The sequence below is a fragment of the Falco cherrug genome, chromosome 12, assembly GCF_023634085.1.
Source record: "Falco cherrug isolate bFalChe1 chromosome 12, bFalChe1.pri, whole genome shotgun sequence".
Classification (NCBI taxonomy): Eukaryota; Metazoa; Chordata; class Aves; order Falconiformes; family Falconidae; genus Falco; species Falco cherrug.
The window spans coordinates 16,437,601-16,461,972 of record NC_073708.1 but is presented as its reverse complement, the minus strand read 5'-3'; the positions used below and the strand labels follow the sequence as shown (position 1 = coordinate 16,461,972).

The 24,372-nt window shown below is 36.4% G+C and overlaps 2 protein-coding genes across 5 annotated transcripts in view; one reads left to right on the top strand and one right to left on the bottom strand.

The window, feature by feature from the left end:
- The window catches only part of MTF2 (metal response element binding transcription factor 2), a 28,619-nt gene extending 18,644 nt beyond the window's left edge, over positions 1 to 9,975 (top strand). For all 3 annotated transcript variants that reach the window (XM_055724229.1, XM_055724228.1, XM_055724230.1), the window contains 6 exons: positions 3,045 to 3,112; positions 3,506 to 3,676; positions 4,300 to 4,408; positions 4,578 to 4,636; positions 4,816 to 4,920; positions 7,070 to 9,975. In XM_055724229.1, the coding sequence (XP_055580204.1) occupies positions 3,045 to 3,112; positions 3,506 to 3,676; positions 4,300 to 4,408; positions 4,578 to 4,636; positions 4,816 to 4,920; positions 7,070 to 7,424 (867 nt within the window). In that variant the 3' untranslated portion in view covers positions 7,425 to 9,975. The remainder of the gene's footprint in view (positions 1 to 3,044; positions 3,113 to 3,505; positions 3,677 to 4,299; positions 4,409 to 4,577; positions 4,637 to 4,815; positions 4,921 to 7,069) is intronic.
- A 5,461-nt stretch (positions 9,976 to 15,436) lies between these two features.
- Positions 15,437 to 24,330, bottom strand: TMED5 (transmembrane p24 trafficking protein 5). Of its 2 annotated transcripts, XM_055724237.1 has the most exons (5): positions 24,079 to 24,330; positions 21,749 to 21,846; positions 20,945 to 21,128; positions 18,289 to 18,536; positions 15,437 to 16,244 (listed from the first exon to the last, which is right to left on the bottom strand). In XM_055724237.1, the coding sequence occupies exons 1-4, from the start codon at positions 24,268 to 24,270 to the stop codon at positions 18,318 to 18,320; spliced, it is 693 nt and encodes a 230-aa protein (XP_055580212.1). In that variant the 5' UTR covers positions 24,271 to 24,330; the 3' UTR covers positions 15,437 to 16,244; positions 18,289 to 18,317. The 2 variants fall into 2 exon arrangements, with proteins under 2 accessions (XP_055580212.1, XP_055580211.1); XM_055724236.1 differs by having other exon boundaries at positions 15,437 to 18,536; positions 24,079 to 24,329.
- Between the last annotated feature and the right edge of the window lie 42 nt (positions 24,331 to 24,372).

The following is a 24,372-nucleotide window of genomic DNA, read 5'->3' as shown; positions in this document are numbered from 1 at the left end:
TTATACTCAGCTGTTTGTTCTGTTGTTTACATATATCTTCCTTAAATTTTATAATTGTGTCATACTACTTTGGTATTTTCATGTGCACAGACCAGAAAATCTAGATTTAGAACTGTAGAACAGTGTATTACATATGAAAACGTTTTCACAGTCTCCAAGGTGTAACACATAACAAATTATGGGACACATGCTGCTTCTTTCTTCCCTCTTCCAAACGTGGGGGTGGTGAGTTCATGTCCAGGTCTAAAGATTATTTTGATACTGTTCCAGTCTGATTCTGCTACTTGTCAAAATATCTTCTTTTCAATTTACTGCTGTACTAGTTATTTTCCCTGCTATTTGATTTACTGGGCAGTTATCTTGGCATTAAAGGAAACCCATTTCCCCAAGCAGATTGACTTCATATTTAACTAAGAGGAGCAGTGTAGATACTTGTTTCTACATGTAAAGGTGGATGCAGAATTTATATTTAAGTTCAAATTGGCATAGTGCTAGTAGAGTATGCATGGAAAAAAAAGGTAGAGTATGCATGAAAATTGTTTAGAGTTTTGAGTGTTTTAATACAGGTTATTTAATATAACTGGTTTGAAATACTTTTGTCATGAGTACATCCTACTTATATATGTCTTTTCAATGTATTCATACATCTGTAATGCATTCCTACTAGCAGCCACAATTTGAGAATCAAATGTCTGTTCTTGGTTGGTTTAAATTACTAACTGCTTTCCATAAATAATGCAAAATAGTTTAAAATACATGTTTAGTCTAAGAGTGTCAATAGTGTCTTAGAAAGACAAGCAAACACTTAAGCATTACTAAAAAAAACCCCAGTGTTAGGAAAAATGTCTGGTTTACTTAGGGATATATGGTATCTCTTAGCTAAGTCATATCAAGTCAATAATTCTGTCACATCAAGCCTCAGGTTTTAATTAAAATCTGCAGTGTAATTCTCACACCATCTTTTCAATAGAATGAAATATTCTGGCTGTCTTGATGTGCAGTTTAAAAAATAAATCACTGCTTTAATTTTGACTTTTGTTTCTTGTAGTATTGAGAGAAATAATGTTTATTTCATATAATATAAATTTTTTTGATTTAACATAATTGCATGTCAAAATGGCCATCCAGAGCAGCTGTGATGAGGATGAGGGGAGTAGAGCTATCTAGCTACCATTGACCTGGAACACACATGCTATTTTGAAGAATTTGGAAGGCTACAGTTCTCATTTTGTGCTGCTCTTGCCCCATTCTGCTTTCTAGCCATCCATGCTCAATCTGTGGAAAAACACATAACTAAGGGGGAGGAAGGAGGGGGGAGATCCAAAATAAGGAAACTCACCTCTTTGGTACTTTCACTTAATATTTCTGCACCTTGAAGGAAACTATTATAAGTCTGAAGACTACGTTTTTGAAGCACTAGATTCTGAAGAAATCCAGAAAATCTGTGTTGAGGAAATCTTCAAGAACTTACTCTGAAAATATTCTAAATATTTCTCACTAAGTTGAGAAAAAATGTGTCGTAAAATTTGAGGCAAATGTGGTTTACTACTTTGGTTAATCTGGCTGCTTTATTAAATGCAACCTTGTCACAGGCAAAATTAACATCTACAATATAATGGTTTTAGGGGTTTTGTAATATTCTTAGACTGCCATGATGCTTCGGTTTCTTTCTGTAGCTGCTTGTAATTGAATAAGAGGAAAAGTGTTTTTTTTAACCTTAGGTAAGATAGGAGTAAACAGTGGAATTACCAGACCTACTAAGCCAGTAATTTAAAGCATGTTATTACTTAGAATGCTATAAATATATGGCAGTTTACTATAGTTCTGTGGCTGCAAGGCCTCTTGATAGCAACACATTGTACTGAATACGTATAGTTAAGATGTGTAAAAACAGCTGTCACTTTGGCTAAAATTGGTTGAATATCTCCATTAACTTTGGTAGTTAGGCTGACTGAATCTTGCCCAAAATTGTGTGAAAAGATTGATTTTTATGAGTGTATTTACTCATTTATTCGTCTGTTAGCACATGTAATCCTTCAAGCATATCTGTCTATTCTGTTTGGTCAGAACTGTATTATTTAGGAAGTATTCAAAGTTTTTTTTTTTTTTTGAGCTGCAAATGTTGTACCATCTGCTCTGTAGTACTCATAGTAATAGTGAAAATTATAAACTGTTGGTCACCTCTATAATTAAAGATATCCAATTGGCTGTGCAGTAGATATATAAGTAAAACATTTTAGCATGGCAATTGGAAATATGGTAGCTTCACTGGAATTCAAAAATAGTTGCGTCAATATAAAACAAATCAATTTTATTTTAAATTGTTACATATATGTTGTGTCCATTTCTTTATTGTCCATCACCATATGTGTTCTGCTTTGTCTCTAATTCATAAGTATGCAGTTTTTCAGAGAGAAGAATCCATATTTTGGTAGCTTGATGGGGACTAACTGCTTCAGGCTTTGGTGCAAGAAGGGAGGTTACACTGGGTCTCAGTAAAAAGGGCATGAAAATGAATTCCCCGCCCCCAAGCACTTTTCTGGGCCTCTTGCATATTTTTGTTTTGGTATCATTAGCAGTACTGTTGGCAAACATGGGAATTAGGTCCTGTGGCAGGATTTTGATTAAAACGATCACAAATACAGTAACTAAGTTGTTGTGCCAATATATTTATATTCTGCTTGCCATCAATTTGGGAGTAAATAATGTCACAGAAAAATTCTTTTAAACAGTCTTGAGAGGGAAAGCTAGTATTAAGTTCTTTGAGTATATTAGAATTCTTTGTGAGATTTTTCTTTAACTTCTTACAAGTGAAATTCCAATTCTTTGATTTGAGGGCTTGATCCTGGCATGAATTCAGTGGATGCAAATCACAGAATATATGCAATAATGATTAATATCCTTTGGGGTTAGGCAATTTCCACAGCTAATACTTCATTAATGTACTTCATATACAAATTTGTAGTTACAGTGACTCAAAGTAACTAGAATATTTCTGTTACTAAAGAATTTGACAGGTTAAATGATTTCTTAATACTTCACAGCTGGCAGATACACCAAAATCTGAAAGATATGAGCATGTACTGGAGGCATTAAATGATTACAAGACCATGTAAGTTGTTGGTACTTTTTGCTTTAAATGTTGTTTGCCTATTTGATGTCATATAGATTACAGTCTTCAGTCTCCTTTGCTCAGTTTATCTGATAATCACTTTGGCTGCAGATAACACTTGAATTTTAAATACTGTTTCAATTTTAAACAATAACATTGCATAACTATTTGAGTGGAACCTAAATCATGAGAAAAAATTTGTTTTAACTTCTGTGCTCTTCCACTTCCCCTTCTGTATTTGAGAGTGAGGATTGTGTTAAGGGAAAGAGGGGAATAAAATAGCATTAGAAAGAATATTCTAATTTGCATAGCTTTGTTTTGCATGTACACTGTTAATTTAAAAGTTGCTTTACCTGTGGTCAGAATTCTAACAATTAATTTAAAATTATCTAGGTTTATGTCTGGAAAAGAAATAAAGAAAAAGAAGCATTTGTTTGGCTTGAGAATTCGTGTTCCTCCTGTGCCACCAAATGCTGCTTTAAAGGCCGAGAAGGAACCAGAAGGAACTTCTCATGAGTTCAAGATTAAAGGCAGAAAATCATCTAAACCAATCCCTGATGTGAGGTAAAATAACCCAGTCATTCTAGCAATGTTATGGTAAATTTGGGCTACTTTTGGGTACATTGAAAAGGCCTTTTCATTATAGAATGTATTTCTTTAAGTGTAAAGGTGACTATTTGTGAGAACAAGCTCTTTGAACAAATTTAATTAGTTTTCTATTAGGATCCTTCTAAAAAAACCCAGACATACCCAAGATGAAATTTAGCAGTAAGAACAATAGAAAATATCTCAACTTTGCTGCCATTTGGGAAACAAAATCTGTCTTTCTGTAGCTCTGATACAGTAATCCAACTAGAATTCTAAATAGGAAATCTGATGTGAACTTGTGACTTGTATTAGTAAATGTGCCATCATATGAATAAACAACATTTAACACTTTTTATTCCTCTTCAGTATTACAGAATCAGTAATGTTGCTAGAAAGATCTTGTATCTGTTAATGTTACTGTAGAGGCAAAAATGTGTAGCTTTGTACCTGACCATTTTGACTTAACTGAGTAACCTAACCTAATTTAATGCAGTGTTTTAGGAGTAGAAATCTAATCATGTATTCATTGCCGAAGGAAAATATGTATTGAATGAAAAGTACCTTCAATAATACAGAACAAAATATAAATTTTCTTCTAGGGAGATAAGTAATGGTATAGAAAGAAAGGGGAAAAAAAAATCAGTAGGTCGTCCACCGGGTCCCTATACAAGAAAAATGATTCACAGAACTCCAGAGTCGTCTCCTCTGGTAAGGTTTTGGATATATTTTCTTTTTCCCTCTACTGGATTATCGTTTTTGAAGAAAACCATAATCGGTTAATCTGAATCATGATATTCCCCCATACACCCTCAAACAAAATTGATATAGCAATTAAAACTGAATTTGAAGTACTACTGTTTTTCTTTTTTTTCCTTAGGATAATGAACCAGTTCCAGTGATAGAGAACCCAGCCTTGGAATTACCCTGCGCTGTTGGGTAAATAAAAAAAAAAAATTTAAATAAATAAAACCCCCAACCAAAACCACGAATAACACTATCACCCCCTAAAATATTGTAATATAATGTAATTTATCTGTTTGCTTTTGAAATATCAGCTCAGCTTTCAATATAAGATTCTTTTCATTACATGGCAACCCTGTTATCTTGCATATCAGGAAATCTGATGGAACTGCACATTCATCCAATACCTCAGATGTGGAATCCACAGGTGCTGCCAGTATGAAAGAAACTACCTCATCTAGCATTTCCAGACATTATAGGTAATTATTCTATTACTTTATCTGCTAGAAAGTTTAATATTTGCAATATATTCATTTTAATAAAATATCCTGAAAGGGGGGAGAAGAAACGATTCAGCAATACTTCACCCTTAATAAACAGAACTTGCAGGGATCCTACAAGAGAAGTCTTGCCAGAGCATGATGTGTAATGTTTGAGGTCTGGTTTCTTAAAAGCTGAGGTTTTGTTTTACTTACAGTCAGTTCTGAACATTTTGGCTACTTCTGTGAAATCTAATCTAGGCAGTTCCAATGAAATTACAGTCTACAATGTTAGATTCATGAAGATAGGCACTTGGATGAGAGACTCAAACCAGCAACTCAACACTTAGAGAAAGGCAGACAATTTTTTAATCATCTATGGCCTAGTCATTGCCAGTCTTGTTTTGTTGCTTGGGTAGATATTTTTGTTGTGTGTGGTTTTTTTTTTTTGGTGGTTTGGTTTTGGTTTTGTTGACACTTTTGCAAAACAAAAGTGGAAGTTAAATTAGGAGGTTGACTTAAGTCATGAGGCAACCGTAGTAGATGTGAAGTGCAGGTAAGGTTATTGTGGAACTGGTGGGAGGAGAGAGAAGAATTGAGGCTACTGCAAAGGAATATGACATAGAGGTTGGGGTAATTCACTGGAATTTGAAGTAATGAGCAACTGAGACTCAGAGTAGAGCTGTAAATTGCATGGGGAAATGTAAAGGAACAGGACAAAAGAAAACTAGTCTTTATTGGTGCTGCTTACAACACACTGTGAGGGGTTTTGTGCTCGCTAATTACTGTTCTTTGTTGATGTAAAATATGTAGTTAAGTTACATTTACTGAAAAGAATTAAACTCCATAAACGCTTCCTGAGCTTAGTTTTTTAATAAAGGCAACAAAAGAGCTGATGCGTACCCTGAATTAGTTTTAGCAGCTTCTGGTTTTGTAGGTTTGTGTATTCATGTTAAAGAATACCAAGTATGCTGTGATTTTCTACAGTCAGTGGAGCATGAAAATTTTTTGGCACAGTCTTCATAAATAAATTATTAACTATAATTGACTTTTCTACAAACATTGTTACTTGAACTTTTCCCTCAAGTTCAGCGAACATAAATTTCTCTTTTATTGAGGTACGTGGATCCTCAATCTACTTATTTTGTTTCCTCTTTCTGGTTCATGCTGTCAGCTGCTTTCATGAGTCATTTTTGTGTGCATTACTGCTACAAATGGTCAGTCCTCAAAAACTCGTTTAAATTCCAAGACTTCTGAAAATGTTACTGAAGGACTGCAGTCACTGTTTTGTTTCTGACCTTTATTCCATTTTTTTATGTTAAAAAGATGTGCTGTTTTCCTTGTTGTGTTACATAGGAGCCTGGAGCATCGAAGTTCATGTACCATTTAATGTAGGAGTCATCAAACATGTTTTAGTATGTGCAAATTAGATGCAGGTTTTTACATAAGGATTTGTATCTTGGACGCAAAATTGGATAATACTAGTTTATTCTTAGTGTCAGAAGTTTTCTTTTTTCATTACCAGACATAAATCTGTGCATTTTGGTTATACTTATTTTTCTGGCCACATGTAATAAATCTTTAGAAAGTGATGTGTACTATAGAAAGTTGTGATGTAGAATAATTTTGCAATATTTTCTTCCATATTTCAGATTAACATTGAGATAAATGCAACTTGGAGAAAAAATTGTGCATACATTCATTTTTTTATTTACAGTCTTAACTAATACAAAATGTCAAACTTTTATACTATAACTACTGTAATTGAGGCCTACCTGTGTCATAAAGGTGTATTTTTAATTTGCAAATTTAACTCATTTGATGCAGACTTCTGTGAAGACTGGTTTGGTTTTTTTAATTTGCTTAAGAATGGGATCAAGCTGTATCAAAATAGGACTCTAAAGACATCTAGGCATGTTATATAATTTAGCTAATCTTTGACATCATCTGATATTGGCATAATTTTCATTATGTAAATCTTTATTTTGCAAGTGCTGTATTTATAGTTGCCTCTGTTAGGCAACAGATGTTTTTATCAGTGATAAATAAAACAAAGAAGTTACAGTTGCATGGAAATAACTGATAATAAAGCATATGTTTTGAAAAAGTTCCTTGGAGTTAAAGCTTTTCTGTTTGGTTTTCTTAATAGTTTATCTGATTCGAGAAAAAGGACTCGTACAGGAAGAACTTGGCCTGCTGCAATACCACATTTGAGAAGAAGAGGTCGCTTTCCGCGAAAAGCTCTCCAGACTCAAAATTCAGAAATTGTAAAAGATGATGAGAGCAAGGAAGATTACCAGTATGATGAACTCAATACAGAGATACTTAACAACTTAGCAGATCAGGAGTTACAGCTCAATCATCTGAAGAACTCAATTACTAGTTATTTTGGTGCAGCAGGTAGAATAGCTTGTGGGGAAAAATACCGTGTGTTGGCTCGTCGGGTGACACTTGATGGAAAGGTGCAGTATCTTGTGGAGTGGGAAGGAGCAACTGCATCCTGACTGTAGGACTGAACATTATGTTCACTGCACTGTCATCTGTAAGTACAGTTCATAATGCAGAGCCACAAGAGAAATGTGTCTTTAAATGTGTTTCTAAAAACAAAACAAAACCAGTTTAGCCTTAACATGTAACTGTTATCATTACAGCTCTTATGATAAAGACTTATCTTTTTAAAATCTGATCTGAAACTTAAATTTTTTAATCTGAACGTTGTTAGATTGTTTTAGGTTGGGATATTTTGGGTTACAATTACTTAAAAATGTGCATGGTGTTAAAAAAAAAAGACATTTTCTAGAGAACATTCCATGAATACAGTTATTGTGATTTAGAGAAAATACTATGTAGATAGCACAAATCTTTGAAAAATTTTGGTTTGTTTTCTTACCCAAATGTTTGCAGAAATGTATTTCTATTTCAATACTTTCTAGATTTCATAAGTGCAGTGTATATAATGCCTACTGAAGACTGTAAAATACTAAAGTTTTCTTTCAAACAAAGTGTAAAAAAAAAAAAAAATATATTGAGCCTGTAAATTGCTCTGTGACCAGACTTCATTGTTGTCTTAATATATTCTTTGTGTGTGTGCGTGTGTGCGTGTGTGTATATACATATGTATATATGCACACACATACTTGTGCGTGTATATATATGTGTGATTGTGACCTATGCAATACAAATTATGGGATCAGGCAGCTTCTGAGATTACATCCCATAATTCTTTTTTCAGGAATAGTTGCCAGTATTTACACAGCAGCATTTCTTCTCAGGCTTATTGGGTGCTGTTGCTTCCTATGTACTAAGGAAAAGTGTCAAACAGTGCAGCATGTTCTGGCAATAGGTGGAGTCATTGATGTTCATATGCTGTAGGTAATATATTCCATTATTTCCCATGTGAATTAACTGTTAAAAAATAATGCAGAATCTGAACATTCTGGAATTAACTCTACTAGTAATAACAATTGGAAAGTTATTGTGGCACTCTGTAAATTTTGTGTCCTAGTTATAAACTAAGCTGACAGGAGTCGCACAGGATTCCTACATATCTGTAGAAACAGTCATATTGATAAATGTAGTATGAACAAAGTGTATTATTGCACAGGGTCAACAAACAGTTTGTTGCCATTTGAAGTAACATTACTGATTTTATTACAACATTACCTCTTTTGTTTTTATAAAATGTACTGAGTTTTAAATTGGTAAGTTTATTTTACTTGTTCGTTTCTTTTTTTTTTTAAAAAAAGGTCAAAAAAGTCTCTTGCCAGTATTAGATGGTTTTACTTTGTCTGCTACTTTTTGAGGGGGTTTTAGCCAAAGAGTAAACAGAAGAATATTTTTACTTTGGTGGTTATTCCCTGTACTGCATAAGGTTAGTTTTTTTCATGCTTACAGTTTACCACCAAAATAAAATTATGTAATAGTTACAAATGACAGAGTGGTTTAAAGTGTACTGCCTGGGTTAGTACTTATTTATTCCATTACTTGATTATTTAACTTTTTCTGCTCATCTTGAACATCGTGAAAGGGTGATAAGTTTTTTTTTTAAATTTTTTTTTTTATGTCACCTTATAGCCAAAGGAAGCAGAGAAAGCGTTTTATCCTGTGCTTGGTTTAGGCTGGCTGGGTAATATTAGCTTTATAAAAATGCTAATTAAAAACTGCCACTTCTGTTTACCTTCACTAAAATGTGTGAGTGTTTTTCTCACACCCTCGGCTATTAATTTAATGTTGCCTTGCCTATAGCTGCAATATTTTGATAACACAGCAACTTCATGTTAATTTTTGAATGTTTATATCTTGGGATAATGCAAAATGTAAAGCCTTTGTAACCGTACTCACACCATCTGTATCTGTCTTTATTGTTTCACTTTATCCAAGTCCTTTAATTCTAACTGAACACCAGCAGTATTTTTCGTAAAGTTTCACTTAAAGATAAATATTGGAATGGAATGTACTTGGGGACTAGGGTGGGGTGGGAGAACGTATTTGTCAATCTTAAGCTCTCCATAGACTTAACTATTGTGAATGTTGTTTCATTTTTTTTATGGTGGTTGACTTGACTCTGATGTTCAGTTTGTATTTTTGGAATTGCTTTTTTCTTAGAATTAAAAGACCAACATTAAATGTGTGTATTTTTTGAGAGAGAAGAATGAGTTTTGATTCTGTATTCTTGTGAAGTACATACTTGGTGGCATCTTCCCATCTGCTGTTTTTCAATCTCTAGCTTTCCTGTTACTGTCCTGGAGACACTTGCCCTGCACATAGACACTAGTGTTGGAGCTATGGTTGAGGGATGCTTTTGTTTGTTACAAGGTGTCATGTACTGGAAAATGCTGCAATAGTGCTGCTGAAGATACAGCTAGAGTAGTAATTAAAGCACACCTACAAATGCCTTTCTCTCATTCTATGTGAATTTCATTGTATGTAGTAATGGAGTATATAAAGGAAAAAGACAATGTTGCTGTATGTAATGATTTCATTTTGGTATGACTTGATCATTGTATGTATGCATGTGTGTAAATATATGTAATTCAACTTTGTGGTGGTCACTGATTTAGAACCATTTCTATGTGTATTAGAGCTAATATTTTTCCATTATATTTTATTTGTATTACAGTAGTATTGGTGTAGGTGAAGTTTCTCTTGAGGCCATTCTAAAAATGTAGGCATCACATGAACAAGACAGCAAAGAAATTGGCACATTACTGGTCAGAATTGTAAAATAATCATCATGGCAAACTACTTCTCAAATCATTGTTCTCAACAAAAACTTCCAGAGGAATTTTGAATAAAACCTATGCTTTTCTATGCATAACAGGTATTCTGAGTGAGATTACAAAGGAATTTTCAAAAATCTGTCAGTGCACTATGTGAAATGAAGGTCATTATTTTCATTTAAAATGAAGATGTAAATATATGAAAAAAGGCCTTGAAGGTGAAGATAGCTTGTCCTGGGGGTGGAGGGAAGGGAGTGGAGGGGACGTAAGTGGATAAACTTAGAAAGAAAAATTAAATAATCTGTCTCTTTAAAAACACCCTACTAAAGTGATATAGTGTTACATTTCAAAAGGAAATTGGTGAATGGAGATGGAACATGCCAAGGCTGGAGACAGAGCAATAATTGGAACACAGTGATGAGGATGAACTGGACAGAAGCATCAGTTCTGTGCACAGAGAGAAGACGACGAATCTTGCAAGAGCTATGCAGGTAATGTTTTCAGGCTTCAAATTGTGTCACTTCTAGTTCCCCCACATCTGACTGAGCCAAAGTAACACTGCAGTTAGGGGTGTGATGGCAGAAAACTATACTTTCTAGAAATGGAGAAAAGGGTTTGGAATGATGAGTTGTATCTGGTTGATGAACTTCAGCTGGTGGCTAAACACCCATGTGGAAGTGTTGGGTCTATTGAGATCCTGGGTTGGTCAGAAAAAAAGTAATGCATGAGGGGGAAAAAAAAGTTCCAAGTCGTTAACCTAAAGTTTGTACAAAAGGCTTTTTAAAATGTGGGTGTTGTGGGGGTGTGTGTGGTGTTTTTGTGGTTTTTGTTTTTTTTTTTTTTTTTTTTGTAAATTGGATCATCTGTAGGTAAGGTATAAGGAAGAAAAAAGTGGGGAAAAAAAACTACTTTGGAGTCCCTAAAGAAAGTTGAAAGGGGATCCATTGTCTTCTAGTAAAGATAATGCAGGAAAATGAAAAGAAAAGCAAAAGAAGAGTATGAATAGAAGCTGTGGGCAGTCTGAGAAAGAGCTTGGAATTAAGATGCTTTTGCTAGTTTTTCAGTTTTATCATTCAGTAACAAAGAAGCAGAAGATTGTATTTTGTCATGATGTGTTTCTGTTTTGCATTTTTGAATCCCTTAATGTTCCTCTGAGCTAGCTCATCTCTGCTATTTTTTAATCAGATGTTTTTCATATTCTAGCACTGAGGTCCGTATACCATAACATCAGCAGTTGTTCTGGTTTCATTGATACCAAAATACTTGTGCCTTGCAGATACTAGTTTTTCAAATACAGCTGTAGCTTGTTTGCTCATGTCCACTTCCTCCTAATCTGTTCGCTGACACTATTTCACCAGTGTGTATTTCTCTTTTATTTGTGCTAATTTATGTTTCCAGCTTCTGAATTTGACAGTGTTCTTTTCCTGTTATTAGCTATTTTGTGTTTGGCGTTGATTAGGAATCCAAAGCCCCAGGGAAGTCAGTCTTCTGTACAATGTCCAGTGTGGTAGCATTAACCTGCCATCTTCACATCTGCAGTCTTACTCTAATAAGCTTGTTCACTTCAAAACCTGCTTTATAGCAAGAAGCTAATTTTTAGTTATATCGTGCTCTAAATAAATTTGTTCTGTGAGCACCATTTCAAAGCACTTTGTTTGTGCTCTGCCATTCCCTAATGAATATTCACAAAACAGTTGCTGTTACTGCATTCACTCGTGTAATCATCCAACATGATAGTTACTGCTTTGCTATATATGTGTTTCTCGTATTAATGAACGTTACTAAGGTTTCCTACTGTGTTTTCCACCTGCTTGCTCTGACCTAGTGTTGGCAACTTTGCCAATTGGTTGCATGATAGCAGAGACTGGAAAGCTCTAGGATAGTAAAATTCTGGAGATTATCAGCAACAGTTAGAAATTCAGCAAGAGGAAAATAATGAGTAATTGGAAAGGTTTTCAGGCTGTAGGCTGTTAAAATATATTTGTAGTGGCAGCAGGTGGAAAAGGTGAGCCTAAGAAGGGGAAGAATATAAGGCAGAACTAATAATTGATTGAGATAACAATGCAGAGTTCCTAAGTTAGGTGAAGTGATGACAGACTTAGAACTGTCCTTTCTGATAAACTGAGTAGGGCGACTAGCTGGTTTGTTGCAGGAAAGTACGTGTACATATAGGAATATGGACTATGTATACTTATGTGTAGAGATGCACAAATCTGAGAAATACAGTGAGGAACAACTTGAATGTATTAAAGACTTCCTTCATATTGTAACTTACGTGGGCTGTGAAATGCTTATTAAAAAGACAGCCTTTGGTGGACCGTAACAAAAAAAACCACACCACCACACCAAAAAAACCCACCCTCCAACACCAACAAAACCCAAACCCAAATGACCAAAACCTAATTTAATTCAGTCTTTGTTGTCTTTCATCATGGTTTTTCTTCTCTGCTTGTGTAATGGTCCCAGGTACTGTAGGTGTTCACTTGCCCCACAGTTACTCAGAGGTAAGTGCTGAAGCTTTAGAATGGGAACTCCTGTTTGTCTGGCCACATGGTGCTTGAGCCTGCTTCCTTTTTCCTAGTCTTGTGGTGTCATCCTGTGGGAAAGAAGTGACTGGCAAGAATGATTTCAGGAGAAGGCAGCATAAGTGAATAATGGCTGAAGCTTGCTCAGGGCTTTGCAGGTGGGGTGTGGGGTCTGTTTTTGCTCTCTTCCTTTGTCCACAGAATGAAAGGTCTTCTCATTAACTGTTTGGAACTGGGATTGATTCAACTGTCAGACACTTCTTGTATGGATAGTTATTGGGTATCTGACTTTAATTGATCTATTTTTTTTTTAACCATTTCCTAATCCTCCATCATAATGGAAAAATTACCTTAATTAGATGGTTCACGTCAGGTCCTTTAACATAATGTTGAAATGAAGATACAGATTATAGATAATGTGCTTTTAGAACTTCTCTGTTGGCAACCTTCTATGCTTTCCTTACACACCTGTATTCCAATTTGGCAGGCAGCAGATGGAGAATGAAGAAGGATACCTTGTTTCCAGAAGCTTGGTACACACAAAGGGAAGAAAGGGATTTCTGAGCTCTATGGGTTCCAAGTCTGTAAAAGGCCTCAGCAATAGCAATTGATAGCATGAAAGAAGATGATGTAATTCAGATGCTTCTGGTGGAATTTCCGCAGCGTAGGTGTGCTTCCTACTAAATTGTTTCTTACTTTGATTATTTTATTACTATTTTATCTTCACCTGTGACAAAAATCATTATATTTAAGTAAACTGTTAGTTTTGAAAACAAAATCGTACAATAAGGCAGATAGCTTTTCATCTGCTCTTCAATAATTTATGAATGTGGTGCTTACTTGTTGCTGTGCTAGCGTTCCCCCTGTGTGAATAGTGAGTTTCTGCAGCAGGGTACTAATGAAGTGGGGGGAAAGCACGGAAAAGGAAGGTCTTAATGTAAGCCATTTCCCAACAGTAACTAAGGGTTGTACGTCTCCTGTCTGGACCAAAAGTTGCTAAGTTTTAAAATGCAACAGTCTGAAAGAGAATTGTTCTTTGAAACTGGGGAAGGCACAGGAACTACTGGTTTTTAAAGACGTCAGGTATAGCTCAATCTGCTTAGTTCCAGGCTGCCTTAATTAACTGTTGAAGGATAATGAGTCTTTAGGAGAGATTGCCATGTAAATATTTATTTTAAAAATAGGAAAGGAAAAAATACAATTGCTGTGGCTGGTTGAATGGAATGTTAACAAGATCGTTTTACCACCATGCCACATGGTCTTGGACTCCAAGGATAGTGCTGCAACCTGACAAATGGAGTTAAACAAGTGCTGCACTGCTGAGTGTGTGAGATGCAACGGACTTGTGCCAGTGTGAGGTAGAAGTTTTGTGTTGTACATAGAAAGAAGTTAAAGCAGAAGGTGTCATAGCTCCCAGTGTGTGCTTTGAGACCAGGAAAAGGAGCTTTAGCATGCATTTCTGATGTCTGTCCAAAATAGCTTTTGAGGTTTTTCACTGCGCATGTACCTTTTCAAGGCAAACCACTGTTCTACCATCAGTTAGTTGTATAATCTGGCAGCATCAAGTACCTTCTAGTGTTTCATGGTATCTACTTCATTGATCCAAAGCACAGTACAAAAAGGAAGTTCCTGTTTCTTTGTTTGAACAATGTGGTTAGCAGGCTTCCGGACAAGCCCTGGTTTCTCAGGAGTCTTGCAAAACGGTAAACAAGCCCGTGTTTGTCATGTGTATTACTTGAATAAGCAGAAAAACCCACTCTAAAACTTTGAGCTTTTAATCTCAGAATCCTGCTTATTCTCATGTGAATAATATGAAATTATTACTTATTAATAACTAGTAATACCTTACACTGTGGGATTCTTAATTGCTACAGTTTGATATTCTGTGTTACTGCTTTACTATTTTCCTTCTATTTTACTGTAGGTGTTTATTTTCTAATCAGAAATGAAAATAGATTGCAAAATACATTGTTTCTTTAAAGGAGACTATAGGAATTAATGCAAGCACTCAGCAGGTCATCAGATGATGTCAGTTGATGTTTGTTGCTGAAAAGCACATTGATTTTTTTAATTCTTTTTATAGATTCATGTGACTTACGTGCATGTTTGTGCGTTTCCAATTAACAATAGTAAGTTAGAACAACGTATCAAAACCTAGCAAGTATCTCCTGTAAAATCCTTTCTAAAAAAAGGTTTGTGAGCAGTACAGCACTTTTTTGAGTTCAGCTGTCAATTTGCTGCTTTCTGTGGTATCATGAGCTTTAAAATTCCCATAATCTCTTCCTTGGGATATTTCCTCTCGCTTTTTTTTTTTAGGTGAGAAACTTGGGACTTGATTTAGTTACTAAAAAGTAACATTCAACTAGACAAAAAAAGTCACCGATTTAATACCAAGCTATTTTGACTTAGGCTGGCCTGAGGGTCTGTCTCTTGCTTTGAACACAGAACTTTACTAGGCTCCATAGTATCCCTGACCTATACTATAATATTGCACAAGATGGTCCTGACATGCATCTGATAACTTAAACTTGATTTATTTTCTGTTACAAAGATCAAAAGATCAGAAGTTGGTGTTGCTCTGATCTGACACCTTATGTAACTCTTACTTGCACTGATAAAATTGATTTTGGGTTACAGTGATTAAGAACAGAATTTTGAACACTGCATGAGGAAGAAATTAAAAAGCTGCATTATTAGTAGCCGAGCATCCTTGCTCTTTTGCAGCATTCATAGGCAAAGCATTCTTTAATTATAAAATTAAGAATACAAACACAGGTTTAAACATTTATTGAAAATCTCAAGAGTTTTGCATAATTTTATTCAACATCTGTGAGTCTTGAAACATTTAATTTTGAATTAAAAAGTCCATCAAGAAAAAAATTAATTTATATTCTTCTTTGTAAATTTTACACAATCAAAAGCAATCTACTCTGTGAAATCCAAATGAAATTTTATTGTGGCAGATTTAAATGCCAAAACCTTCACATATGATAAACATGTTCCAGCTGCCAAAGCCAAAGCGTGCAGTTACCTTTTATAGTTATTCTTTGTTTCATTTTCTATAATGAACCTTGAATGGGGAGAAAATACAGTCAGAGCTCTTAGTTGCAAAATAGTAATTTTTTCCAGATGAACTCTGCTGGCAATTGTTGCGTTACTGGCCTTACTGTAGACCAGAGGCTGCTATTTGCAATCAGAGAAACTGCTGCAGTTAAGTCTTTTGTCTTTGATCCGAGAAGTCTGTGTTCATTAGCAGCTTAAGATAATACACCATACTGTTTCACCACTGGATGTATAACCACTGTCAGAGAGGCACAGCAGAGCAGCTGGGGAACCTAATCCCTTGAGGTGCACCTGGAAAACTTGGCAAAGCTCATCTTCTGGAGGTCTAGGCCGAAATCTAGACTAGTAGCTTTGTTATAAGAGGTAGATGTCTTGGTCACAGCTTCACAGAGCTGGTTCAGCACTTTGCAGATGGTCTGTAGCATCATGCTCATGGTGATGCAAGTGAAGATCGATCTCCTCTGCTAGCAAAAGGGGCAGAGCTCTACGAATCTTGATTTGCCTGTCTTGAAGGGACCTGACCAAAACATTTGAAGTTGACTTCAGTGAGCTCTGGCTTGTGCCCTTATGTAGATATGTGGTATTTTGGTACTGGGAGATGGTACAGGGAAATGGCAGAAAAACATATTTACTACCCTAGCAGAAAGAATAAATTTTTCCTAGACTGTCCTGATTATAAATTTTCTGGAATTAGTTTTTATAATAGAAAGCATCACGTGGGAAAAGATATGTAGAACCCTAAAGGGAAATAATTTTATTTTGGATAAAGCTTTGCAGAAAGAAAAAGTAGCTCGACAGGCTTTGGAGCCCTCTATAACAAGTTCTGTAAGGAATAATAGTTTTGCTTATAAAAACTGCTTAGAAATATTATTGCTAGGTCCCATTGTCTGAAGTTGAAGCTGAAGTGCTATTTGTATGTACTGTAGCCCTTGCTAGTATCTGCTTCATTTGAACAAAGTGTTTCTTCATGCATCTATTGACCCTGCTTTATCTCCATAAAGTAATATTTAATCACAGAAAATCTCAAAGTTGCAATTCTGCTGTTCATACCCAAATGATCAAACAACAGGCAGAACACTAATCCATACACATTTTTTAAATACTTTCTAAAAAACCCGCAGGGTTTAAAGAGTTTTTTAAAAAAAAACTTTAGTGACAATGTAGTTTGAACCATTTACAGGAAATTTCAGTGACTTGGCACATTGTTGTTTGTTTTTTTTTTACAAAGCCAAAAACAAACTAACTTTGAATTAAAATTCTCACACACCAGGGGTTTCAGTAAAAATTCTCCATATCCTCATTACACTGTTAAAAGCCACTTAATCTAGAAATAACAAATTACTGAAGTAAGGCTAGCTTTGCCTTAGTTAAGAGATGTTACGTATTCAGTTGACCCTAAAATTTGAAGCCTCTGCTTACTGCTCATTTAATTCATGCCTTACTCATAAATAGCTAGATACAGGAATGCTGCTCACAGGAATTATGTACTTAGACAGCTAAAAGACTTGTGAGGGTGAAAAAAGGGAAAACTTAGATCAACAGCTTTGGTTTTCATGCCTGTGTAAGTCACCCTATTAACTACTACATTAGACATAGATGTAGTAGACAAATTAATAAAAAGCAAATTGGCAAATACAAGGGATTTTGAGTATAAAAACTAAGATAATGTCTTCACATCTGTAACACAACCCCTTTATTAAAGGGAAAGAATAATGTAAGAAATGACTTTTTGAAAATTATCTAGTACATGAGTTTACAGTAACTAAAGAGGTTGCAAACCATGCTTTGTGTGTGTTAAGTGACTATATGGTAAACAAATTATCTCTTGACTCTCATGAAACAGCCAAAAAACCCAGGGTTGTACAGGACAAAGATTTGTGAACAGGAATTGCACTTACTTTCACCAATTTTTTTCAACACTGACTCAATTTCACATTGATGGTATTTTTTTAAAGTGCTGATGCTAATCATATGTATATAGAGAGTTCTCATTTTGTTCTCACAATGTTAGCCCAGTGTTTCTTCATGATGCTTTACAGCACGAGCTGTGTTTTTTTTTTTTAAGTACATGTAACTTTGAAGATAAATGACAGTAACTACAGACTACCCCTGTGGGCCCCAATCCTGTAAACACTTAGGCACATATATAAATTCACTCAATTTTTAACAGCAAATAAATCTGTGTCTAATTTTACCATTTAAAGTTTTATATGAACATGAAAAAAATTACAGTATTAACATTACTTTGCATGTGCACTATGCACAAGTTAGTCTAACAATCATTAACAAATGCTACAAGTACAAAAAAAAATTGTTAGTAGCACTTGCAAAAATAGAAGTTTGGGGCAAGGCCTTCTGTTCATGTTAGGAAAAAAAAAAACCAAACCCAAACATAAAACCCAACAAACTAACAAGACCATCACCACCACCAAAACACAACCTAAAAGCCCAACGTGAACTGAAAACCTTGTGTCTACCACCTGTTCAAAACAATCTGAAAGGTCATGTTTTACTTTTTTTCCTTTAATATAGTAGTTTATTGCTCCCCTCTTTCCCCATACCTGTTATATTGTTATGATCATACTGAATATTAAGTTCTACTTTTCCTTTTGTCTTCAAAGAGACTTTTCAACATGTAAACCTGAACAGCTGAGACCACCACCATTACTCCCAAGTTGACCATGGACCAGAAATTAACTCTGTCAAAGTTGCTTTCTTGTATATTTCGGTCACGAGCCTCAAATGCTCTGAGCAGGGTTTGAATCTGGACGCTTTTGCTTAATCTGGCTTTGACACTGTTGATGGATTCCTGGTAAGTAAAAAAAAAAAAAAATTAGAAGAAAAAAGGACACCTGAATTAAATGTATCACTTGCAACACATACAAAATACTAGTACTGTATTACCACCTATAATCTGATTTCATGTCAAGTAGTTAACTTCATTTTAAAATAATACATCTCATCAGTTTTCATTAATTTGTCTAGCCCATTTATTGTATATTACCTAGAAAGGCTTAATTAACTTAAATAACATAGAACATAAGGTTCTACAGTATTTTTTTGCCTTTACGGGCTAGGGAGGTGGGAAAGACATCAAACCAAAAATCAGGTTTTTAGTATTCCAGGTATCTTGGCAAAGTGTGATTCCAGGTATTCAGACAAGTAAAAGCAGGGATCTCTAGGGAATAAGTCTCAAAACAAGTTACATAGTACAAGACAAATGTAAGGGTTTTTTTTCCTGGATAAGCAAAACAAGACACTTCTGATGCAAACTACCATCAGGACTATAGCTTTAGCAAAAGAAAAGTAACACAGTAATGTTATATTCCTATCTTTTTAAGGCCTTCACTGTAGTAGCTATAAACTGCTGCTTCAGCTTTGAAAGGAAAGCAAAATTTTGACTATAAGTTGTGAATAGGACAAATGGAGGTCCTACAAAGGATACACAGTGTGCCTCAGGGAACAAGAGGAAGTACATGAACACTGGCTATTAACAACAGCAGCGCAAGATCCACTCCTTATTCTGTATTTACAAAGTAAACATCTGGTCCTATGATCTGTTAAAGTTTCATCCACAATGCAGTAGACAGTCACAACCTAAAAGCTGGTCTCATGAAGTGCTAATTTGTTCTTGATATAATCATGGGACTGTGAAATAACTTTTAGTGTTAAGAGTAATGTCTGTAGGAACAGGAAACTATAAATCACAAAAAAAAAAAAAGGTTAAAGCCAGCAGTTACATTTTCTCCAGGGGACACTTTCTCTGTTGCATATTTAATGGATTTCAAAAGAGCTATTTTTGGAAGTCAAGTAATTTTATGGTACTAAAGTTCATACATTACACAATAAGGAACATAACCACCATAAAAAAGCTTTAAAAATAAGGCATAATTCCCCATTTTTCTCAGTAGATGTTGTTTATCTTTAAAAAGTTAAACTAGTAAGTGTTTATCTAAGCCCTCGCAGAACTTGGAAGTAAAATGGTAACTTGACTAAGTAAACAGTGGCATCAAATAGTAATGATGACTTTAAAAAAAATACCTACTTTTTAAAATCTGCAAGGGTCTTAAATAAAGACAAGTTCTGCATTTATTTTTCTGTTGGAAGAGATAGCACTGTGTACACAAGTCGTTATCAAATCCATATAAGTACTGCTTGTGATTAGCGGGACAGGGATTTTCTTCTGTTTCCCCTATAAACTTTGGGTTTTGTAATTGTCTTTATTGCCAATTTTAAAGATTGGGCCAGCTTTTCACATTCCATGTTTGGTTTTAACTGTTTGGAAGTGTATTGCACATCTGTAAAAGATCTTAAATCTTGTTTGTTTAAAAATATGCATTTTGTTTGTTGCAATGAATACAAACAATGTCATTCTCTGCACCAATGTATCCAGTGAGTGCTTGTGGATGTTAGTTTGGATTTTTGGTTAAGACACCTGTTTGTAGCTGTAAGCAAACAAACAATGGCTTGCATAATCCTACCAAGCCCTAAGAACAGTGGTACAGGAACACCAAATGATCCTCTGCTTCTAAAGTACTCTCAACATGTAATTAGCATGAAAGTGAGTATAAGCTTAGCATTGGCTCAGCTGTAGTCATCATCCTACATCAAGCAGGGGTCAGCATGCAGTTTAAGCAAACATTACCATTCCCAGAATGTCTGCAAAGGTGACCCTGCAGTGTAGTACAGATTAACTGCTGTCCATTTTATTAGTTTGAAAAGATGGAATAAACTTCAGAGAGAAACTACTTAAGTAATATATAAATTATTGAAGATAGAAATATTAATATATACACTGGTTGGGGCACTTCTGCAAAGATGGGAAGAAGAGGCTGACAGTACTCTACTTTCAAATATTGATAAAAATCTGTGGAGTGATTCCAACTACATCATGGGGATTAAGCAATACTTTAGTAGTGTAAATATTAATTTTGTTGCTGCTAGGGTAAAATGTGCTCTTTTAGCAGTAGGAAGAAAAGAAGCTGAATTGGAAACAGTGCTTTTGAGAGCTAGGCAATTTCCTCTCTCTGATGAAGGGTCTATTCTGAAAATTTTCTCACACATCTGTGTACTAGACTTCACATATCAGTAGAAGTAATATATGGAACTGGAGTAGTTTCCAAGATAATGCACCAGAACAAGGGAGAATGCCTGAAGAACACTGAGGTTTTTTTCTGAATGCTCTTACATTGAAGATTAAAAAAATCAAACACTAACCAGAATGTCTTCCAATTTCATATCTAGGAGATCTGTGCCTGTTATGTATTTTTTCCAATCTTCCTGATCTTGTCCATCTTCTCCCATATTGTCCAGGATCAGTTCAAAGAAAATCACCTTTTCAGAAATGGTACTGAATGTGTTGTCAAAGCAGAACATGTAATCCCCATCTTCTGTTTCCACCCTGTGTATATAAGCAAAATGTCATTAACTGCACTTTGTGCTTGTTTGCAAGAAGTGTTTTTGTAAGCAACCGTGGAAATAACTGAATATGCTTTTTACATAAAAATAAAGACACATTACAGTCACAGCAAAACACTCTGTACAATCACACTGATCCTAAAGGCTTAAAATGAAGACAGCTGCTTACTTCAATTTTCCTTTATTGAAACTTTGAATTATTGTTAATCATTACAAAAGAAGCTATGATAACAGCAGAATTCTTATCAAAACGTGGTAATTTTACTATAGAGTATAAAAGGACTGGAGAAGTAGGGGATTTCTCAGCTTCCTATTTGTTTGACTGACAAGATCTTTTGATATTAGTTGTGAAGACCTTTTTCAACTCCACAGTAATTATTTGTTCACTGACTACAACAGCCCTCATCACAACAAAAATACCTTTCACTACATGGCAGGATCCATGTGAAAAGCAATTGTTGTTTATAAGAAGGTAACTTGTATTCTCAGACTGCCCTAATAGAAAGTCCTTTGTAATACGAAGGAGTAAGAGGTACTCAATTTTTATTTGTTTAATTTGTTAAAGAAATCAGAAAAGTACCTTATGTAACACTTTGAACTTACGTGTGAACTCCATCTGATTTTCTTTCATCAAAAACCAGAGTTTCACCTTTCGGAGACAGTAGATGAAAATCAACATCTAATCCTGCTCCATCTAGAACCTGTGAAATAAAAAAACAAAACAACCCTTCTAGCCAGTGGAATCCTGTTTGCATTGCTAATGGCAACGTTTTTAGGTAAGAACTGACACAGAAGGAATCTGAAAGCTGAATTGGTCTGTATGAGTTCTTACCAAGTTAACTGGAAACAGACTAAAAACGGGTTCAACCCAAAAATATTTTGGCTATTGTAAATCTTAAACTAAATACGATCTAATCATGCCAGGCTGGGCCTATAGTGAACCTTTATCAATGCACAGGGTTAGAGAACCTTTAATACCTACATCTAAATGCTAAATATTATATTTCTATGGCAGACATCACGAATAGGTAAGTACCAGTGCTAGTTCAGTCATAGACATTTTGTAACAGGGGTCTGCCACTTACATGTATACACATACATATTTGTACAAATCCACAAGTTCTGCAGTGTCATCCCTAAGATCTTTGTTGGGTGAACTCAACAGTATAGAAGACAGGACTAGACTACTTCTGCCAGTCAAAGCTCTACTACTGACCTGCTCGCCATTTAATGCAGATTTAAAGGTCTGAATTCTCCCAGGGCATTTTCATTTCCCAAAGGCTGAGGGAATTGAAGGCATTTAGCTTCCTACGTTCATAGTAAGCGTATACAGCATTACAAAGCTGTATTGCTTTATCTGTGTAACATGGCTACACTTGTATCACCACATCTGTTACATCATATAAGTTCTATAGGGAAGGTGGTAAGTGGCTGCATGAGGGGGCAGAGGGGGATCACTTTTGTGACATTACGACTTAGGTCTGTACTAGGGCATTTTTATTTGCTTGTTTTCCAGTGAGCTATTTTAGCTCAACAGTCTGCTCTTGCTGAAATGGAGGGCAAAGTTTACACTAACTTAAAATGACACTAGAGACTTACCAAAACAGTTGATAAAATTAAAAACCTAACATAGTGATATACCTCCAGGGCTATGATGCAATCTAAACACCTGGAACAAGACTCTGTATCAGGATAGGGTTTATTGCATTATGTTTTTGGAGAATGACTTGCATCCTAAGTTAAATATTCCAATGCTTTGGCCACTAACAATTCACCATAATTATGTACAAAATAAATCTGTTTCTGCTGACATAGAGACCTGCTTTTCTATGCATTAACAGAGAAAGATGAAATCATTTCTGGTAGCAGTAGTACTGAGAAATTTATGCTGGAGTAGAAAGAAATTCACTATTATACATATTTGTTCTCTCTAAAATAAAATCCTACTTTGTCAGTGCAAAATAAATTTGTTTTGCTAAGGGCTCTGTACGAAGCTTGAGAACCTCAATCTTTCATTCTTATTCATTTCTGCATGTAACTAATTAGAAAATAATCAGGAATTTCAGCTTCATATTTTTAGTTGGGAAGCTGAGGAAAAAACGGTGGGGGGACAGATCCTGGCCAATGCTGAGGCACAGTAGAAGGCTGGAAAAATACTCCCTGCAGCCTCCCTCACTGTGCTTGTTCTACTGAAAAAAAATCTTTAAGGGGGGGAAAAAATAAAGGCAGGATCTTTCCTAGAGATATCTGAGGAACTCAGCTCTTCCCAAGAAGGACATCAAGACCTTAACGTTAGCCTAGATAAATAAGGCTGGTTTTGAAAAACGTTCAGCACTGAGATAGATAGTGTTTGATAGCAACACGAAGATGGTTAAGGACGGGGCTTGTGCACCAGCAACGGTGTCTATGCTTCAGAGCTGCTGCGCAAGGTCACAGCCGTTACCTTGCCACGGTTTTGCCGTTTTAAAAGATAACAGCCTCGCGTCTTGTTAAAAAACACCTGAATAATTTTTAAAAGGTATTCCTTTTGTAAAATTTTTAAAAACAGAAGTATGCTTTTCCTCCCGAGCGCAGAGCTTTCGATGCGGTGTGCCGCCGGCGGCGGGGCGGGCGCTGCCCAGGGCCGGGCGTGCGGACGGCGGGGCCGCTGCCCGGGGGATGGGCACCGGGATGCCCCTGACAGCCCGCCCGCCCGCTGGCGGGGGCCAGCGGCGGGGAATCCCCGGGGGTGCGGGCGAGCGCCCGGCCGCTGGAGCCTCCGCGAAGGGGTACTGACGGCCGCCCGGCCCAGCGCCGCCGACGGCCCGGGGGGCGGCAGCAGGCGGGACCGCCGGGCTCGCCGCGGGGCTGCGTTGCAGGGCTGCCCTACGGGGACCCCCCCCCACCTCCCGGGGCGAGCCCGCCGGCGCCGTGGCTGCCCTGCCCCGCCCAACCTGGTACTCGAGCTCCAGCGAGGCCTCCTTGCGCATGGGCTGGTAGAAGCACTCCTTGCGGCCGGCGGGGAGCGTGAAGGTGAAGTCGCTGTCCAGAGAGGGGCTGAACTCGGCGGCGCCGGGCGGCGGCGGCAGCAGCAGCGCGAAGCTCCCGAGCGGCAGCAGCACGCGGGGCCACGGCAGCCGCCCCATCTCGGCAGCGCGCGGAGCCCAGCCGCCGTCGGGGAGGAGGGGAGGGGGGGGAGAGAGTTAAGGGTGGCCCCGCCCCTCAGCGCCGTTCCCCCAATGGCAGCC

What these genes read in the sequence shown, in the direction of transcription:
- TMED5 (XM_055724237.1), bottom strand. Translation starts at nt 24,270, where the DNA reads ATGGGGCGGCTGCCGTGGCCCCGCGTGCTGCTGCCGCTCGGGAGCTTC. An exon ending in AAATCAGATGGAGTTCACAC is followed by an intron (nt 21,129 to 21,748) that starts GTAAGTTCAAAG and finishes TTATATACACAG; the next exon opens with GGTGGAAACAGAAGATGGGG. An exon ending in TGAAATTGGAAGACATTCTG is followed by an intron (nt 18,537 to 20,944) that starts GTTAGTGTTTGA and finishes TTTACTTACCAG; the next exon opens with GAATCCATCAACAGTGTCAA.